Consider the following 19,265-nt stretch of genomic DNA (forward strand, 5'->3'; position numbering starts at 1 on the left):
CCATTTGCTGACTCCATACCTACATATATTATTTTTTACTGTTGTATACCTATGTTTACAATTTAGATTAATAATCAGTATTTTCTATTATTAGGCGATACATAATCAATATTTTGGTGTAGAAATATTTGATTTATATTTACTTTTAAAAAGCCAATAACTAATAATTTTAACAGTAAATCAAGCATTTAAAAATTTTAAAATAATTGATCAATTAATACTGAAACGTTGAATGGTGGATAAATGTGACACGATTTTTTCATGGCTACTAGTTACATCCTTCATCAGGCCGCCTAGCTACAATAAGATGTGTAAAAATATAAATTTATGCAGTATTCCTGACACTTTATATGAAATAAAAAGGAGATTCAACGATTATTAAAAATATTGGTTATTATATAATTTTTTTTAACAGTTAAGTTTTAGTAACAAATTTAACAACCAAAGTTTTCGGTAACAAAACTGGACTGACTAATAACATGTAACAAGTTAAAATACAAATTAAATAACCTCGACCATATTTTATGGTTTTAATTCTATAAAAAGATGCCGTGAGAAGCAATCAACAATAACCAGACAATGCAGAACTTTTTTATTTGTTTATTGGGTGTATTGAATTGTAAATAAGTAAGTACTACTGTTAATATTTAGATGACGTATCGTATATTAAAGATGATTTTTTGCTTTTTTATTTATTTAAATATATAAGACCTGTAAAAACGATGGGTGAATTCCCATAAGTTCTAAATTATTTTAAGGTCCTTTGTTGGCAAAATGTTGATTTTTAAAATAACTGTTAGGGTCATAATAATCATTGCAATCTATCAAATTTGTAGTAAATTGTGATGAATTAGTGTTAGGTTTGTTAAAACCTTTTAAATGTTCATTTGTTCTAATTTTAAAATTTCTATTCTATAATTTCTACCAATATATTTTACAGAACAAATTTCACAAGTTCATTGATACATCCCATTTCTTTCCATTTTGTCTATGGGATCTTTATTATTGACAATTTGCTTACTTAAGGAATTTGAAGATTTAAATGATACATTCATGAAAAGTTTTAAAATATTTGTTAATCTGTTTGACATGCTGCCATATTAAACTTAATGTAATTTATCAGATTGCAATAAAAAAAGGTTATACATCCGAATTGGTCCATGAACTACGTAAAACAGCAAGTTAGGTTACAGAATTTTATTTATCTAAATCAAAATTTAAATAAGACTTTCAACACTAAACCTCACAGCTATTTAACTTATTGTGATATATGACAGATATATTATTATTACTAGGATTTCTAAATATTAACAATAGCACTTACATATTTACAATACAATATACCCAATAAACAAATAAGAGTTTTGTATTGTAATATTATATTAAAATCATTGAATTTTCTTATTTTATAAGTGTCAGTAATACTACGTAAATTTATATTTGTACACGTCTTATTGTAGCCTTAGGCGGCCTGATGATGGAGTGTAACTAGTAGACCAAAAACTAGTAGCCATTAAAAATGATTGTAAGAAAAGACCAATTTGTGATTTATTTGTGAAAAAAGCTGAGTTGTAAACTCAAATTTGATTTAAAATTTAAAAAAAAAACTTTGAGTATATGTGCAAGGAGACTATTGTAAAGCGAAATAATAATGCACGACAAAAAGATGTAAAACGAAAAAATAGGCAACATTTAAACAGAAAAAGCACGATTTATTACGCTATTTACATTTCCATGTGCAATGCCCTATAAAATAAAATAAGTTTTGTTATAGACATCATGTAGTGCAATATTTGTACAAGGAATATAAGGCCTATTAAGCTAATTTGATGTTTCGTCGTTAAAATTAGCCAAAAAAAGTATAATAAATCTATTTCTCCCGATCACGTTTTTATCTTCAAACCCATCCTCAGGAATTCCTTTATTTGGTATAAACAAAATTATGAAAATACTTTGAGGGGTTCTGAAGTTATGTCAAATTATGTGTGTCAATAAATAAAAATCGTGATTCTTAGCCTTTGGAGCTCGTTTGAGAAAGTGATTTTTAATTCAAAAAGTATTCTGGGTACAAGAAACGTTCTTATATGGAATTATTCAACAAGAAATAACCCTTTTTTGGAATCCTTAAGAATATTCCTAATACTTTCAGAAAATATTATCAAGAATGGTAAACATTTGCTTAGAATATTATCCACAAAAACTGTCCTAACTATCGCAACACCTTTACCTAGAATCACGTTTTCATCATTAAATCCATCAGGCACTCTTCTATATTAACGTATATAAAATATGGCAATATTTAAAGTCATTTTTATATAAAATTGTGGGACAAGAAATGCTCTTTCTTTGCATAAAATTTGGTTTAAATTTAGATTCAAGTAAGTTTAACTTACTGTGAACTCCCTAAGATTCTAACTAGTAAATGTCCAAAAAATCTTACCAATTTATCACCCTTCTTCTTCTTCTCCTCCGCCACTTTCTTATTCAACGAGGGCGCTCCCTTTTTCCTCTTGACCTTCGGTGGTTTCCTCTTGGGCGGACTCTTCCTGCCGCCTCTCTCCTGATCGCTACTCGACGAATCATCGCCGTTCTTTCCCGACGGGGTCGGATGCCCGTTCACGTTCTCCTTTAGTTTTCGATTTCCCGGTTTCGATTGGAAACTCTTGCTTTTGTTTATGCTGTTTACGGCCATGCTGCCGATCGAATGAATGGAATTAACAGGATTCTCGTTTTTTTGCGGTGGCGGACTGGGGGTGTCGATGTTGAGCGGTAGGGTCACACACGTACCGGATCCTACTAAACCTGTGGTATCTTCGAGATCTTCACCTGTGTGCCTTTGTAGCCAAGCCTGGAAATCAAATGAGACAATTTAGTAAAATGATATTAGGAAGTTTGGGGGTATGGGATAATTAAAAAACAGGTAGAATTCATTTTAAAAATAGTCTATACCCTTCTGACTTGCTTAATAGATATCTTAAACATTAGATCCATATACATAACTATATATGGTAATAAGTTGAATCAATCTTAATCGGAGATGTTTAAATTATTTTGGTGGAAACCTTCATAATTTATACAAGGCAAGGTCAGAAATTCCTCTAAATTAACCAGATATATATATTTTTTAAATATTGTTTTTTCTAGAAAACAACTACAAGACACGTACCATTTATATTGAAAACAAAATTTATTTTAAACACTCCCTAGTTGCTACTTTTATATTCACTTTTCAGTCTAAATAAATACCTATTTTAGTTGCATTTACCTTGAAAATATTCTTATCGGATTATCATGATAATCAGGTTAAACATATGTGTCGAAATTCCACATTAAATTAAAATCACTAAAGTAAAACCAATTGCAAGGAGGATTCAAATGGTGTTATACATAAAATAGAAACTTTGGCAATGTCTTTCGTCTAACTAACGACCAACCGGTTTTAAATACAGGTAAAAAGATGTTCAGCCTTGAATTCCCCTATTTAAATATATAATAGCCCAATAGCAAGCAAATATTTTCTAAGAATGTAAAATTCTATTTTTGAATAATGAAACAACTATGTATCAGTCGAGTTTAACTGGTGAGACAATTTATCTATTTTAGTAAGAATAATTTATTTTGAACTAATCATTATTTCTGTTTTAAATAAAATGTCTATTCTATTTCTCTTTTTTTTCATTAATTGGGTCGGCCTTTTGAGGATTTTTTATTGTTTTATATGTATTTAAGTAAAATAAAAAAGATTGTAGTTTCAGTAAAGTTTTAAAGATGTATCTCAATGAAATAAAGGTATGTATGTTGATTTTGCTGAAAAAATACTCTTAGGGTATTATGTTTAGTATTGAAACCCCTCAGTATTATAGTGAAAAGAAGGATTGTTGGACTTGAGGAGCTTCAAACCGCAATGGAATAAATCAAATTGTGGCATAAGGCAAGAATAATTATATTTAAAAAGACCAATTGATAGACCGATTAGATATAAATATGAACATTAATTTATTTTAAATGCATGTATCAAGTATACAAATATTGAACATAAAATAAAATATATGCCATACTAAATATCATATATTACCAAGAAACCAATATATTCCAATTTACCTCCAAAATCTAAATAAGGTAAGGCTCATAATTTCAATATCCCTATTATTATATAAAAAATGTCCTTTCAACAGGGGAGAGACTCAGATAATTGGTACTATGGAATGTTGTTATCTTTTTCCTAAAGGAATTCTAGAGGGAATATTAAAATTTATTTTACCAACAATCTTTTATTACATGACCATATTAAAGCGAGGCTATATGATAAATTTTTTAAAAATATTCTTTAAACATTTATGTAATTACATTTACTTATATTAAGAAAGAAATTGTGACTAACACATCATTCATTTAAGGCAAAATTAAGTATGTTATTCATTTAAGGCAAAATGAATAACATACTGTCTCCCTCCACTCTTTTATTCTACAACATGTTTCTAATTCTGTGTCCGAAACATGTTGGGAGTTTTAAACCAGTTCCTATTCTTTAACAAAAAGAGTACCGAACAATATTTAATATAAATGGCTGGATGGAGACTGTATGTTTTTCATTTTGCCTTAACTTACAACTCCATGGCAAATATGGATTTTCTTCACTATCGCTCATTTAGTATACTTAAGTCACTTTGAAGTAAAGTTTGGTCAGAACAGAAAGAACCATTCTATAGAAGTTCAAATCATCAGTGAATAACAGAATAGATATAATAACTATTTTCAAAGTATGAGGTAATGCCACTAACAAAGATAAGAAACAGCAGAGGTATGCAGTGACCACCCTGGGGAACTCCGGAGCACACATTAAAGTTACATCATCTGGCATTGCCCTACAAACCTGCTCAGTCAAGTTTCAAAGGAAGCCAATGGACCATATGTCAACCTTGTTAAAGGCCTACAAGAAATCAGTATATATCAAATCAAATATGCTTGAATATTATAACATTGAATGGGTTTGACAAAGCTAATAATCATATCCATTTGATTACCCCAGTAAAATGGGACTTTAAATTTAATGTTTGACCACTAAATACTAGTTGTGAAATAGAGAGAAAATATATTGTTTTATTATTTATATATTGTTTTTATTATTATTTATTATATATATTAAAATTGCCTTGATACCTTCAAAGTTTATACTTTGGGGTGCACCGTTTGTGGCACCCTAAGAATATATCTTTATGAAGTATTTCACCTTACCCAGATTTAGTTCATAAGACTGGAAATCTAAGTGTAATAAAATGAAATTTAAACGTCTTTTTTTGTACAAAGAAATATAAATTGCTTTAAATAAGAAGAGTCTATATGAAACATGGCAATCTTACTAGAGGCTCTCGCTCTATAGGTATTCTGTTATAAATTCAATCCTTATGAAGAGTAGTCGAGCAATAACAGGCACTTTCATATAGTATCATAACAAAGGTTAGCCGTAAAGCTCAAAGGTAAATTATTTGTTACACACAATCGAAAACTTTGTGGGGAGGCTATTATTCATCAATGAAATCAAATAAAAAACTCAAAAGTGCTTTGTGAGTAAAATGCTCGAATTTATTTATTTAAAGTTAAAAGCTCCTCCTAATACTTAAAGGGATTTATTTGGAGTATTGGCTCATATGTACAGGGTTTCCAAAATTAATGTAAAATTATTCAAAACAAAGATGTCATAGGGGCTTACGGAAACACTGAATATAATAAAACCTTTACGTTACCATTTCAAAGACTTTCCGAACACTTCTTTGTCTGCTGTTTTGAGATTTGGTACAAATTATTAATTTGCGTTTTTTTAGTTCACACTACGTACTACTCCCACGTTAACAACCCAAAACGAATAGAAAATGACACTTGACAGCACTTTCATTGACATTTGACACTAGTGAAAACCTTACATAATCTTTTTCCTGTTTGGCGCTAAGGCTTGCGCTACATGAATACGCGAATTATGAAATCCAAACAATCTCCCGATGGGTCATTAGGCTGATGTTAATTTATGCTTAAATCTGTTTTAGGATTTTGGTGTCTTTAGTTTTACTTATTCTCGTTTCCCTGCTCCTTTTACATATTTCCCACAAAAAAAATAGTACCTACTTGACTTTATGACTGGGAAAATGCGGTATGTGGTGTGGAAAAGACGCCGTGCAAATTTTTTTTTTGCGAAATTATGCAACGTTTTTTTTTCCATATTTTGACGAATACTTTGCTCCGATTTTCCGCACATAAGCATGTGACGTATCATTCTCTTCTTTATGGAATTACCTAAATTTTTATACACATAATTTTTTTGTTACATAATTAATAAAAATATCAAGATTTAAAGTTAAACTTTTGTATGTCGTATACGTTTTTTTTGCAAAATGCAAATTTTCTTTACAATTTTAGCGCCAAAAAGCCTCAGTACTTTTTTGAAGGACATTTAATTATCGTTACGTTCATTGGTCAATCATGAAAATCCGATAAACGAGTCTCCGGTAATCCACGCGCAAACATTGGTATTTCATCCGGTTTTTTTCTCGTTGATTTTTTTTTATATCTTGTAAGTAGAATTTTAGTGTAAGGGGAATTGTATTCATGAAAGTAAGTGTTGTGGTATATTGAGATCCGTCAGTGCAGGTTTTCCCGGTGCTTACAGGCTTCGTGAAACTTCTTGCAACCATGACTAATTAAACGATCAGTTAATCCTTTCCTCGTGGTCCATGTCGAAACATGAAAATTCGCCAAGAATCTTCGCTCGTTCCTGTTGTTTTCGTCATTGCTATTCCTGTTGCATTCCACAGCACATGAGTGAAAATGAATAATTGCTTTTATTTTGTGGAAAAAGTTCAGGCAAAGTCAAGGAGGTACAATTGAGTGCATCAAGACTGATTAAGAATAGCATTATCGATAAACGTAAGGATCATGAGTTTTCCAAGGGAAGAGCAGCATTAAAATGCACGCACCCTGCTGGAAAATTTATAGCAAGAAATGGCGGTACAAAAAACCAAAAAGAATGCTCATGTTTCATTTGCTCAGAACACTTTAATATCAAAAATTAAAGGTGAACTTCCTCAAAGAGGTTTGAATCGGTTAAAAAAAGAACGATGTGAAAACCAACAGTATGCTTTTGAAGTGCTGGCTACGAAATACTTTCAAAATCCCTTTATAATTCTAAAAAACTAGACAAACAAGAGGAAAGAAAACTAATTATTGTAGTATTGCATCTAAATTAAATCAAATGCTCAATATTTCATGAGGGTTTTGCCTCGTTGACGAATTCGTCAATTCAAAATTGTACAGCACCGACAGGCACGTTTGCGCGTAGATTGCCGGAGACTGAATTATTGGATTTTCAAGATTGGCCTACTACTGCACAGGTAAATGACTTGTTGTTCTTGAAAACACTAGACCAGGGTTTTCCAGCGTTAAAATGCAAAAAGAAATAATGTGCAAAAACCGTATTTGAAACACAAATTTTTAAATTTAAACCTCACTAAACTACATGTTTTTTTTTAATCAATGTAACAAAAAACTAATATGTATAAAAAATGAATGTAATTCCATAAAGAAGAGAATGATAATGTCATTTGCTTGTGTGATAAATAGGAGCCAAGATATTCGTGAAAATATGTAAAAAAACGCTTTTCTGCACAATTTGACACAAAAAGTTATGTTGGTGCTGCAAATTTGGATTTAACATCTTTTAATGGCCCTCTATCGAATTTCGTACAGTACAAATTTGGGCATCGTAACGTAAACTCGAAATATTATTCTAGTAACCTATAAGAAAAACAAATGACACTCATTAAAACGTATTGACAAGTGACATGAAGCCTATTTCATATTCTTCTTTGTTGCTTTGCTCCCTTACTTTAAAGACTGATCTTGAAAAGAATTATGAAAATCAATTCTCAAAACGATACCTTACAGTGTGTCGATCAACATCTTGGACGTTTAATAGCCTAATCAAATGCAAAAAATATATAAGCCAATAATGAGTCACCCTATATAATATCCTGATATTAGTCCTGTATATTTTTTCTATCTTTGAGATATCGTATATAGTTTAAATCCATATTTATCGATAATTCTTGTTAATAAATTAACAACACACACAACAATGGAAGAAACACTTCATAAATTAAAAAATCAAAAAAATATTATTGGTTATAATAGCTTTTATTTAACTCAGAAAAGAGTTTAAATTAACACTCAAAAAGAACATTATAAAAGTTACAGTTATTTCTAAGTTATTATGCATAATATGAGACCAATTGACAGATAAAAAGTAGTTGTTTATACTATTAAAGCCAGCAGAATTAAAGTCGTAAAAGTATGTGTTTGAATAATCTAAGTACTTGTAGGTTTAGATCCTAGAATTATCTACAATGCCGGATAGTACAAGGCACAGTTTACTAATCCTAAACATTTATTGATTGACACAATATTAAAGTTTGCAAAGCACATACCCAGAATAATTGCAAGATGCTCATTTAATATACTATTGTTGTTAATTGTAATGTGATCTGTGTAGGTGTATGTCTAGGCCTGTTGATGCTCCTATAGCAAAACATGTCTAGCTTTTTAAGAAATTATATATACCTATGTTTATTGAGACCCTGACTTGGGAGTTTTTTTTTGTGTGGTCTCTTGGAAAAAGAATGGATGATATGTTTCAACTATTATACAGAGATAGTCCCAAATAAGCAATGTAGGGGCACAATAAAGTTTCCTTATGAGATCTTATGTAACTAGGTAAAGACCCTGATAATTCTTGACATATGACCATTATAATCACCCATCACCATCACACTATTGAAACATATAATATAATAGGCTTAATCTTAGTGGGCCCTAATTAAAATCCTGTCCCCTTTAGGTACTATTAATCCATAGTCTTTTTAAGGCCTTACCTTTTTTAGATGTCTAACGGTTCCCAAAGTAGTACCGCCACTGGCAGAACCACCCTTCTGCGGACCCGGACTATTACTTTTCTCAGAGTCCACGACACTCGGCGGTACACTACCACTAGTTTTAATCGGAGTACGCGGACTCTCCTCACCGACCGCGGCCGTAATTAATTCCTCACTATTTTGCGTCACACCACCACCGGGAGTATTCGGGGCACTATTACTGATTCCGATCGTACTGTTCCCGCCCGATAACGGACTCGGACTGGGTGTTATCGGTTTGGGCGGCAAACTGTTGGGCGTACTGGTGTTCCTGGCGGGGGCGGGACTAGAACTGGGCGGCGGTCCCAAGGGAGTACCGGGTTTAATCAATGGAATGGAATGCGTGGAATCTGTGCTGGCGGGGCGGGGTACCTCCACCGTTACCGCCGTTACACTCAAGTCGGGCAGGTTTTCGGTCAAGGAGGTGGGCGACTGGATACCGCTTATGGTTGTTACTGGGGATCTGGAATTAAATTTTCTTTTTAAATATATAATAAAATCATTGGATATAAAACATTTAATAGTTAAAATAAGGAATTATGGTGCCTACGGTTCCATCCACGAAACGGTGGTGGAAGTAAAAACGGAGAATGTTTAGCTATTTATAAAAAAAAATTACTTTGAGTATGACGTTCTGTGGAATAAACTGTAATTTAGAAGCGGTAATATATTTGAACTGCGAGATAAAACTTCGAAATAAAAAAACGCATATCGGCGTTCCGTTAAATACACCAGATTAAGAAATTGGGAGCGAACACATTGCATGAACTGTTCTAACATATAAGAATTATTCTATAATACAAATTGTCCTATAATAAATAACTATAATAAATAAACTCTGCCTGTTTATTTATTATAGTTGTTTCGCCATACTTAACCCAAAGTTCTTCTTCTGTCTGGACTGTTCATAAAATATGTAGTTCCGTTTTCAGCTCTTTGAAATATAGTTGCTGCATCGCTGACATTACACTAGTCCCGTATATTTCTTAGCCAGGAGTGTTGATATTTTTCTGCGTCTCGACGTTCCTCTATTTTCCTTGTAGAATTAGTTTACGAAAACAATATTTGCCTCCTCTAAGGATATTCTGAGGTAGGAAACTTTCTTTTCCGTAACAATGTTAAGTCGTTTTCGTTTGTACCCTGCAATTCTTTGAATTTGTTCATTCATAGCATGTGCCAGAGGCTCCAGAGAATCCACTTTATAAACGCCCAGATGCTGTTCAGGGTTCTAAATTAGGGAGACCACGTTTCTGCGCCGCATAATAAGACCGGCCATATTTAACACATACTACCCGTAGTTTCGGTGCTAGCGGGAGACTTCGATCTAATAGGAAGTTTTTAAAAATGTTGCTTTTACGTAATTTGTTCTTCCAAGTATAACTTCTTAATTGCAGTCCCATCTGGTTTATTGATTATGGCACTCAGTTATTTAACCCGTGATACTCGCTCTGTAATGTTTCAACCTTATGGTAATAGGCTGGCGACTTATTGGTGTCTTACTCCAAAGTTGCTGCGTATCTTGTTAATTTGAATTCCGGTAATCTTAATGCCTCCACTTTCTCCTTCGAGGGCTATTTAAAAGACTTTTTCCACGTATACAATTGAAAAATTGGTCACAATACTCATATATAGCCTTAGCGAACTCTTTTACATACATGGAATGTATCTGTGGATAATTTTTTGTTAACTCTTATCTCCGCGGTGTGGTTTCAATATAGTTTATGTATGATTCTGCTGTCTTTGGCGTCTATTACTATCTTGAATACTATAACTATGGCAACACGAAAACTATTGGAAACTGTAACATAGCTTATCATGATTATTGCATAACAGGTCATGTCCTTTCTTTTAGGAGGTCTTTCTAACGTATGTAAGCTTTAGAACTTATATAAAAGATGATGTAAATGAAAATAACTGGAAAACATAAACTTTAGTGATGAAAAACTATCGGTTCTAGGCATGCAGTGCTCCTCAATGTCATAAGAACAACCAGGACTGCAAATAACGAAGACCAGGGATCACAACACAGTTAACATAGAACTGGGTACAACTCATTAGAAATCTAACCTATACTGGGTATTATCCGGTCTAGGAACCTCTTAAGTTAGTTAATCTAGGTATGTTTACAATTACAAGCCCATAGCCCAAGCTTAAAATACACATCACTTTTAGATAAAGTATACATTCTGGAATTAAATAATAACGGTGCCAAGTTTATTGGTACTGCCTGGGCTAACCAATATTTCTATAAAATAATAACAAAATCTTGTAACTTCGTTAGAGTCTATTTAGGAGAACGCCGTGTTTGACGTTGTCGAAAGCTTTCTGATAATCTATGAAACATACAAAGACATCTTGGCATTGATTATAACACTTCTGAATCAGTAGTTTGATTGAAACAAAGCTGCTCTCGTTCCACACTGATGAAGCTAAACTGTGTCTCTCCGCTCTTTTCGCCTTTTACCAGACAAAACAGTCAAAACATAATTAGTCATAAAAAATTGAAGCTTGTTTGACCCACATTTTCGGTGAGTGAATAATTGAACATAAAATATTTGTAGTCTTCTGTTGAATTACATTTTTAAATTTTAAATAATTTACCAATATATTTAGTATAGATGTAGGCCAATTTTCAAGTACTATTTACCAGTATTATAGGCTTAAATTTACAAAAAAAAAAAGATAAGAGAAGACTAGATCCATTCTTTCATAACATATTTTAAAGGATCATACGAAAATTTTCAGTTTTTTAGATCTTGTGCCTCAGCTAAATCCTTTATTTCGCGTCTTTTTCCAAGACTTTTAAGATTAGTAGATTTTAGGTAATTCAGGTATCAAACTTATGTATTAAAATAAGCAAATATAAAATCGAATTTTATGTTCATGTAATTTTTAAAATTTTTCCAGGTAGCTAAGGCTCACTTTTCAAAGTTTTTCAAGAAGTTACAATAATTTTCAATTTTTTTCTTGCTGCTTAGTAGATTCTCCATTTCTTCTCTTTTTCCATTTTTTTGTTTCTCTGGTAAATTTTGGGGTTTTGAAACCACAAGACTCATTAAGTCAATAATTTTCAAATGACGAACAATAATGATTTAGTAAGGATATATTGCCAAATTTTAGTTCTTTAACCCCAAGGTGGGTAATTTTTTTATCTTCTTAAAATTCTTACGTTGTAACGGATGTAAAACCGTTTTGTTGCTGATTATTCGATCGCTCGAAAGAAAATTAATCTTTTCATGATTGTTTTTTTTTTAACGCAAATATGACATAAAGGCGGAAACGTCAACTCTTAATAAATAAGTTTAGTGTAAATAGTTCTATAAAAGTATAATATAAGAGGTATTTGTGTTTTAATTTTATATTTAACAGTTGACAGAAGTTACTGTGTGTTGTAGCATGTCATCACTAGCCTAAATTAAAAAATATAAACTAGAAACTAACCGCTAATAGTATTTAGAACGCTAATAGCCTTTGAAACAAAAATTAAAAACAATTTACATAGAAAAGAAAGATAAATACAGAAATTTTGAATTCACGTTGTTTATTATTTGCTAAAAGTTGGACACATAAAAAATAAAAAGGAAGTGTATTGAAAAACGTTAAAAATAAAAATGAAAGCGATCAGAGCACTAGAAGTTGTCACCTCAAGTTACCTGAAACCAAAAATTTGTATAAATTCGCGATCTTTTGATAAAATGTAAAGAACACTTAAGAAATTTTTAAAATAAAAATCAAACTGAGGACTAGAAGTAAAGTTACGACTTAAGTTACCCTAATACTCTATATATCGTTAAAATACATCAGTTTATAGATATAATACAAAATTTTGATATTTCTTACCTGTATGCCGCATTGTTCACCAATGTAGTGGCAGCGTTAGCGATCAAGGGACTGGGCTCACTAACCCGTGCCAATTGCAGTTGTCCCGGCATACTCGACAAGTTCATACCCAACGTTGGCGGGACGCTGTTGTTATATGTCTTAAAACTTTGCGGCATCCCCGGCGGAATACCCGGAGGGGTATCCAATCGGCGTTTTTTAACTTCTAAACACACCGGCGAACCTATTGCTTGCGTATTCTTGCGTTTGGGTGACGTGGGTTGATTATCACTGAAAAGGAAAAACGTGGCTTTTGTTTAAAAGCATTCGGCCAACTGGTTTAGAGACATACCTGGACTTATTCGAACTAACACCCAAGTCCAAGGGTTGCGTTTGAACTTGTTGCATACCGACCGCGGACGGACCGGGCGATATGCTGTAGGTTGGGTAAGATCGAGCGATGCTTAGGGGGGCGGAAGCGGCGGTGGGCGGAGAGGTTCCCGGTTGGTTAAGTAGTTTTACCGATAGGCTTGCGGGTGGCATCACAGCGGTGGAATAAGGCGGTCTTTCGTAACTATAAAAAAATCGTAATTTACAATAAGTTCATGTATAAAAGTGAATCTCGCACAATAGGAAGAGTTGCCGTCATCAATCTAAGCTATAGAGAATTACTTTTTGCTATGACGTACAATGGAATCCCCAAATATCTGAAAATAAACTAAAAACTAGTCTCTATGCCTTATAATTTCTTTCTCTCAGCACTGTGGTAGGGAAGGCCTTTTAATGTTATATTACACCAATTTGTGTTCTTTCATGCGATAAGGCATTGGCTACTGGGAAGTTTTCTAACTTCAAAGGTATTTCTAGTTCAGAAGTACGCTATCAGAATCATTAATAATATGATTTTTTTTAGAATTCTGCAGATACCTTAATTGGAGTTTACATATCATGTATAAGATAAAACGTTTAGGCTATCTGTTGCCTAAACGTTGACAGCAGTAAAGCAACTCTTATTAGAAAATATAAATTATTTACTTTTTTAAAATTAAATTGGTACTAGTGATTGGCACGATAAAACACCATCTGCGGTCACAGGCCAAATGAGATCGCTTTCAAATGGAAAACAAACTAGTATGTCATAATTAGTGTAAATGATACACTTTATTAACGCGATAAAAGTAAACTAATTTGCCTAGAGTTGAAGCAAATGGTGGTAGATGCATTTCTGGAAGGCCAGCGCTTAGTTGATATTTCCAGGTAGTTTCTTCTGCCAAAATACAGTGTGTATAGAATAACTAAACGGTACAATGAACATGTGGAAAAAATAAAGTCCTGACGACCAAAGAGATCTGTGGTAGTCAGAACCAAGAATAATCGCTGGAGTTCCTGAACTAGCTGTCCAACAGTACAATAATCCATTAGTGAAATCAAAGCATTATAGCAGGGGTCCAGCTAAGAAACAGCTAGTTTCCGAGAGAAATCGTCGTGCGAAGCTTGAGTTTGCACACGGTCACTTAGATAGTTCAAGATTGGAAAAAAAAACATAATTTAGCGACGAACCTTGTTATAAAATTTTCAATTCCGATAGAATGAGGCATAAGGTGAATACGAGGTTCCAACAAAAGTACACAATACCAACAATAAATCATGGAATGGGTAGTGAGTTTATATCGGGTGCTTTTTCTGAAGGTCCATTGCACTCCATAGATGGGATTATGGATCGATTGGTATACAGGGACATATTCCAAAATGTTATGTTGCCTTATGCTGAGTGGGAGATGCCCTTGCAATTTGTCCTTTAGCAAAACAACGTCCCGAAACATGCATCTCTTCTTGTCCAGGAGTGGTTTCAAGAGGACAATATCCAAGACCTACAATGGCCGGTACAATCACCGGATTTAGACCCTATTGAAAACGTATGGGAAGAGATTAAACGTTAAATCCGTATCCCGAAATTTTCAAACACATGGACTTTATAGTAAAAAAGTAGTCCATAGTTGCAGTGGAGTTATAAGTTAAGACCAAATGAAAAACATACAATGCACTCATTTATTCTAAATATAGTTCTGTATTCTTTTTGTGAAAGAACAGGAATTAGTTCAAAACTCCCAACATGTGACGTAGACTAGACGACCGACCAAAAAACCATTGCTCTTGAAAAAACATACGTGACTGGTTTCAAAAGACTTAAAGAAGTAAACTATTCCAACTGTAATGCATGGTAGTGGCTTCGTTATGGTTTGAGACGTTTTTAGATCCATTACATTCAACAGTTGGTACTATGGATCGCTTTATTTAGAGACATTTCAGAGAAACACATGGCACCAGATTCTAAAGAAATAATGCATTAAAAGCGTTATTTCTAACAAAATAATGATCCCAAACATTCGTCCAATTACCTGCAATGTTTAGTTTAGGCAAGAAAAAATAGAGGTTTTGAAGTCCGTCGCAGTCCTCAGACTTAAATCCAATAGAAAATGTATAGGAAATTTTGGATAAGAAAATACGAACAAAAGCCTATTCAGTAATTAAAAATAATGCAAGCTTTACTTAATAATTATTAGCTTCATTCATATTAAAGTTATTTCTATATTTCAGAAATATGTATTGAATAAAAAGTTGCTTTTTTTCAAATTTTTTAAAATTATGTATTATATAAAAAGCAATAATTATATTAAAAAAAAGCTGTTCTCATAAGTTTCATAATTAACAATTACACAAGATTTTTCAAAAGTTGCCTTCCTTTTGGTCAATACTAGATTTAGATATCATCTTCACTTTTCTTACTAATTTTAATATTTCTGTTTATTTCAAATCCTACCTAATGCGTCCTTGTAATTCTTATTATCTAGACTTCTTTTTTTAATCTGAGTGTCAAATCTTTTCAGGATATCAAGTGTATTCCTTAGATCTACTGTTTATGTTAAAGAAGTACGCCATCTTTGGACTTTCAAAATAATAGTAAGTGTACACGATAATTCAGTATTAAAAAACTTGTGCCAAACGTTAATGAGCGTTTTTCGTTCAAATTTTTTAAAACGGCTCCAGCTGTATCTTCACAATTTTTTACCGATCTCCATAATTTTTACACCAAAACTTTGGTAAAACAGCCCTTTAAAACTTATCGTAGGATTTTCTAAATATTTATTAGATTTTGTTTTTTAATAATTCGCATCAACAAAAACATAGATAAATTATGCATTTTCTCTAAAAAAGTTTGTAATTCGAAAGCAAATCTCTCCAACATGTCATAGATAATATGCCATAAAACACTGTAATTTTTTTCTCTGCAGTGGAATAAAGATTCGACGAACTACACCCGGAACCAGTTGTGCCTGTTTCGGAAAAGTGCTGTATTAAATAAGCTGCAGTGCGTTCATTTTTGCAGTTATTCACACTGAAAATCTACAATTTACACTTCAATGTATCATAAATAAAATACCAGAATACAATTGCTTTCAGTGGTTTGTTTTGGAAAAAAGTGCGAATCTAAATCTCATTTTACGGCCTCCAAGGTGGCGTAACCAACAATAAAACATTTGATGTTCTTGAATAATAAAGCATGTTTATGTCATAAATAAAGTATGTACTCACTTCATGGTCGACGTTGTTTTACTACTATGGGCCGGAGGCGGACACGTATTGACTGCCGGCGAAGCCGCCATGGCGGGCGGATGGTACTGCGACACCTGTTGATACGGGGACGGCGATATGCTCGCCCCGATCGGCGGCGGTTTATGGATCGAAGGCGGGGGCGGTTGTGCCTCGTGGGGCCTCGTTACCGGCACCACGCTCACCGCCGTCGGTTTCCCATAAAATTGATGGGGCGCCGGCGAAGACACTTTCGGCTTAGACCCGGATGGACTCGGCGTCGAGGCCATAGTAAATGCCGCCGTCGACGAGGGCATAAACGTGTAGCTACCTTTGGCTGGAATAAGCATAAACGTGTTATTTATTTATTTTACAATAACGGCCTTACAGGTCATACAGACCCATCTACAAGGCAGGAAATAAGCAAATATATAATGGAAAAGCAACTTAAATAAAAGGCAAACAAAACAAAATACAGAAAACCTAACAAAATGAGTTACCGCACACAGAAATAGGAGAAGGCGGAATTAGTCCTACTCAGATTTTGTCCTACGGTCGATCGGAACGGTTCGGCTTTTTCTCGAAAATCCTGGGTTTGTATTTCGATATAGAAGCAAGGATAGGAGGTATTTATATTTGACAACGCCGTATTTACGAATTTCGGCAGCTAAATAGCGACCGATGCGATGGATTGTCTGTGTCGCAACTGTTAATAGCTAGATGGCGCACGCGGGCGGCAACTATATTATTAACTTATATGGAAATATGGGGTATTCTGTATAGTGTATATGTTACGGTCAATGATAAAAATTGGCACATTAACGATAATGGCCGGGCAATAACGTAACGATCCAAGTAAAATAGGCAATATATGAGGTAAATCGAAGTTTTATGACCAATATTCTCTATTTTCTTAAAATATTCAAAACCTAACCCAACCTTGGGCCAACCCAAGTCACCAGGACGTTGTGTAGCCAATTAATTTTAATAATGCTTAAATTGATGTCCAGTCGTTATCATTTGATTAGACAAAGTTAGGGCGAGTTAGGTTGGCCCAAGGTTGGATCAGGTTTCATATATTTAAAAAAAAAAAAATGAGCATATTGGTCATAAAACTTCGATTTTCCTCATAATTATATTGTCTATTTTATAATAATTTGTATAAGTATAAAACTGATTTAATTTCAAATTTAAATTTTATTAAAAGTTTCATACCTTCTGGCTTCATTAATAAATTCTTGATCAAAAAATCTTTGATTACCAAATCCTTCCATCTTTGCAACACACACACACACACAACAACAAGTTCTAGGCTGAACGGCCTTATTCGCTGTAGTTGTTGTATGGTTAGTATCACATTCAATTTCACACAGTATCCCCCTCCCTGAACTGAACACTGAATTTCGGTCACATTGCTAAGAATATTTTAGAGTTCTGACAACACTGTTTTTAACCGTTCGGCCGGATTCGGAAACGTAGGACAAATTCCGAGTAGGACCAATTCCGATCCCCCAGAAATAGCTTCTCCTAATGATCAAGAACACGGCATATGATGACAGATTTTGTAATATTAAAAATATCCAAATGAGCCCCATTATTGTAAATATTACAGATATAGAAAGATGAAAATGTTCAATTTTGATGATAACTCTGAGCAATATATGTATTTTTGAAAAAAATAAATAGACGCAGAAGAGCAATTATCTTAGTAAATCCAAGTAAATCTTCATGTAAAGAGCTCTAAGGTACGTGCACTCAATTACACTTATACTTTTCAGCTTCTACATTCTTAAAATCTCTAGTGTTTCTTAAAATAAAGCCGTTTGACATCTATATTTTTCATTTATTCTTAGTTTTTAACAAACTTTTGAATATTTTTTTTATATGGCAAATCCTAAAATTAACCATTTTTTAAAATGATGTTATAGAGGGCGCCACCAACAACTATTAATTTTTTTTTTATTTTTTTTTTGACTTGACATAATTTAATTTTTGATTTAAAATATGCATTGTTCAAATAGTTTTGCTTAAAAAAGGTATACATCAAAAATCTCGCTACGATTAACCCTTTTTGAGATATTTAGATACATTACAAATATTTCAATGCGCTTGGAATAAAGTATTATTTTTCTACTTCAGGTTGAGATATTTGTTAAGTAGTCTGTGCCTGACAAGATGAATTAATGCCATTGTGACTGTCAGGCTTTATGTTTTTGTCAGTTACTTTCATAAGTGGTTGTAAAAATTCAACCTCCCTCAACGGCGAGTTGAAGTGAAATTTTTAAAATATACATTTTTGTAGTAATATTGTTTGCACAATGCATATTTTAAATAAAAAAATAAATTATGCCAAGTCTACCATATAAAATTAAACATTGTACAAATTCTGTTAAAATAAGGAAATTTATTGCCAAGATTCAAAAAAATTACATAAAGTTTATCAGCCTGTATTTTGGTTGCTTTTGATTTTCGGACTAGAAAAATTTAACTTAACCTAATTTAAAAAAAATCTGCTGTTGAATTATTTATTATTATTTATCGGACACCCTGCATAAAGAAAATGCGCTTTTCAAATATACTTTTTACACATATGTATGTGTACTTCGAAATAGTTTAAAAGCATCTAAATCGTCAATGTTAACGTATTTTTTTATTTTATTTTTATAACTTTACGTATTTTATAATATTTGATATGAACTGAAATGGATAATTTCTCTTACCACTTTGGTACAAAGTTGTCCAGTGTTTTTATTAATTGTGCTTAAATAAAAGTCATTGTTTGTTGCAATTAATTTTTTGGTATCCATTTATTCCTTCCGGAAAGCCCGATCTGAGATAGGGATTTTAAACAAAAGATGAACTTGTGTGTGTAGAGAGAATTTGAGGAAATTTGAATTA

The 19,265-nt window shown here is 32.8% G+C and overlaps 1 protein-coding gene across 2 annotated transcripts in view; it reads right to left on the reverse strand.

The window, feature by feature from the left end:
* LOC126733842 (probable JmjC domain-containing histone demethylation protein 2C) overlaps window positions 1-19,265 on the reverse strand; it is a 408,562-nt gene that overhangs the window by 17,945 nt on the left and 371,352 nt on the right. For both annotated transcript variants that reach the window (XM_050437254.1, XM_050437255.1), the window contains 5 exons: window positions 16,371-16,704; window positions 13,129-13,350; window positions 12,798-13,067; window positions 8,919-9,420; window positions 2,441-2,848 (listed from right to left, as the gene is read on the reverse strand). In XM_050437254.1, coding sequence (XP_050293211.1) covers window positions 2,441-2,848; window positions 8,919-9,420; window positions 12,798-13,067; window positions 13,129-13,350; window positions 16,371-16,704 — 1,736 coding nt within the window. The remainder of the gene's footprint in view (window positions 1-2,440; window positions 2,849-8,918; window positions 9,421-12,797; window positions 13,068-13,128; window positions 13,351-16,370; window positions 16,705-19,265) is intronic.

Source organism: Anthonomus grandis, chromosome 3, assembly GCF_022605725.1.
Source record: "Anthonomus grandis grandis chromosome 3, icAntGran1.3, whole genome shotgun sequence".
NCBI lineage: Eukaryota > Metazoa > Arthropoda > Insecta > Coleoptera > Curculionidae > Anthonomus > Anthonomus grandis.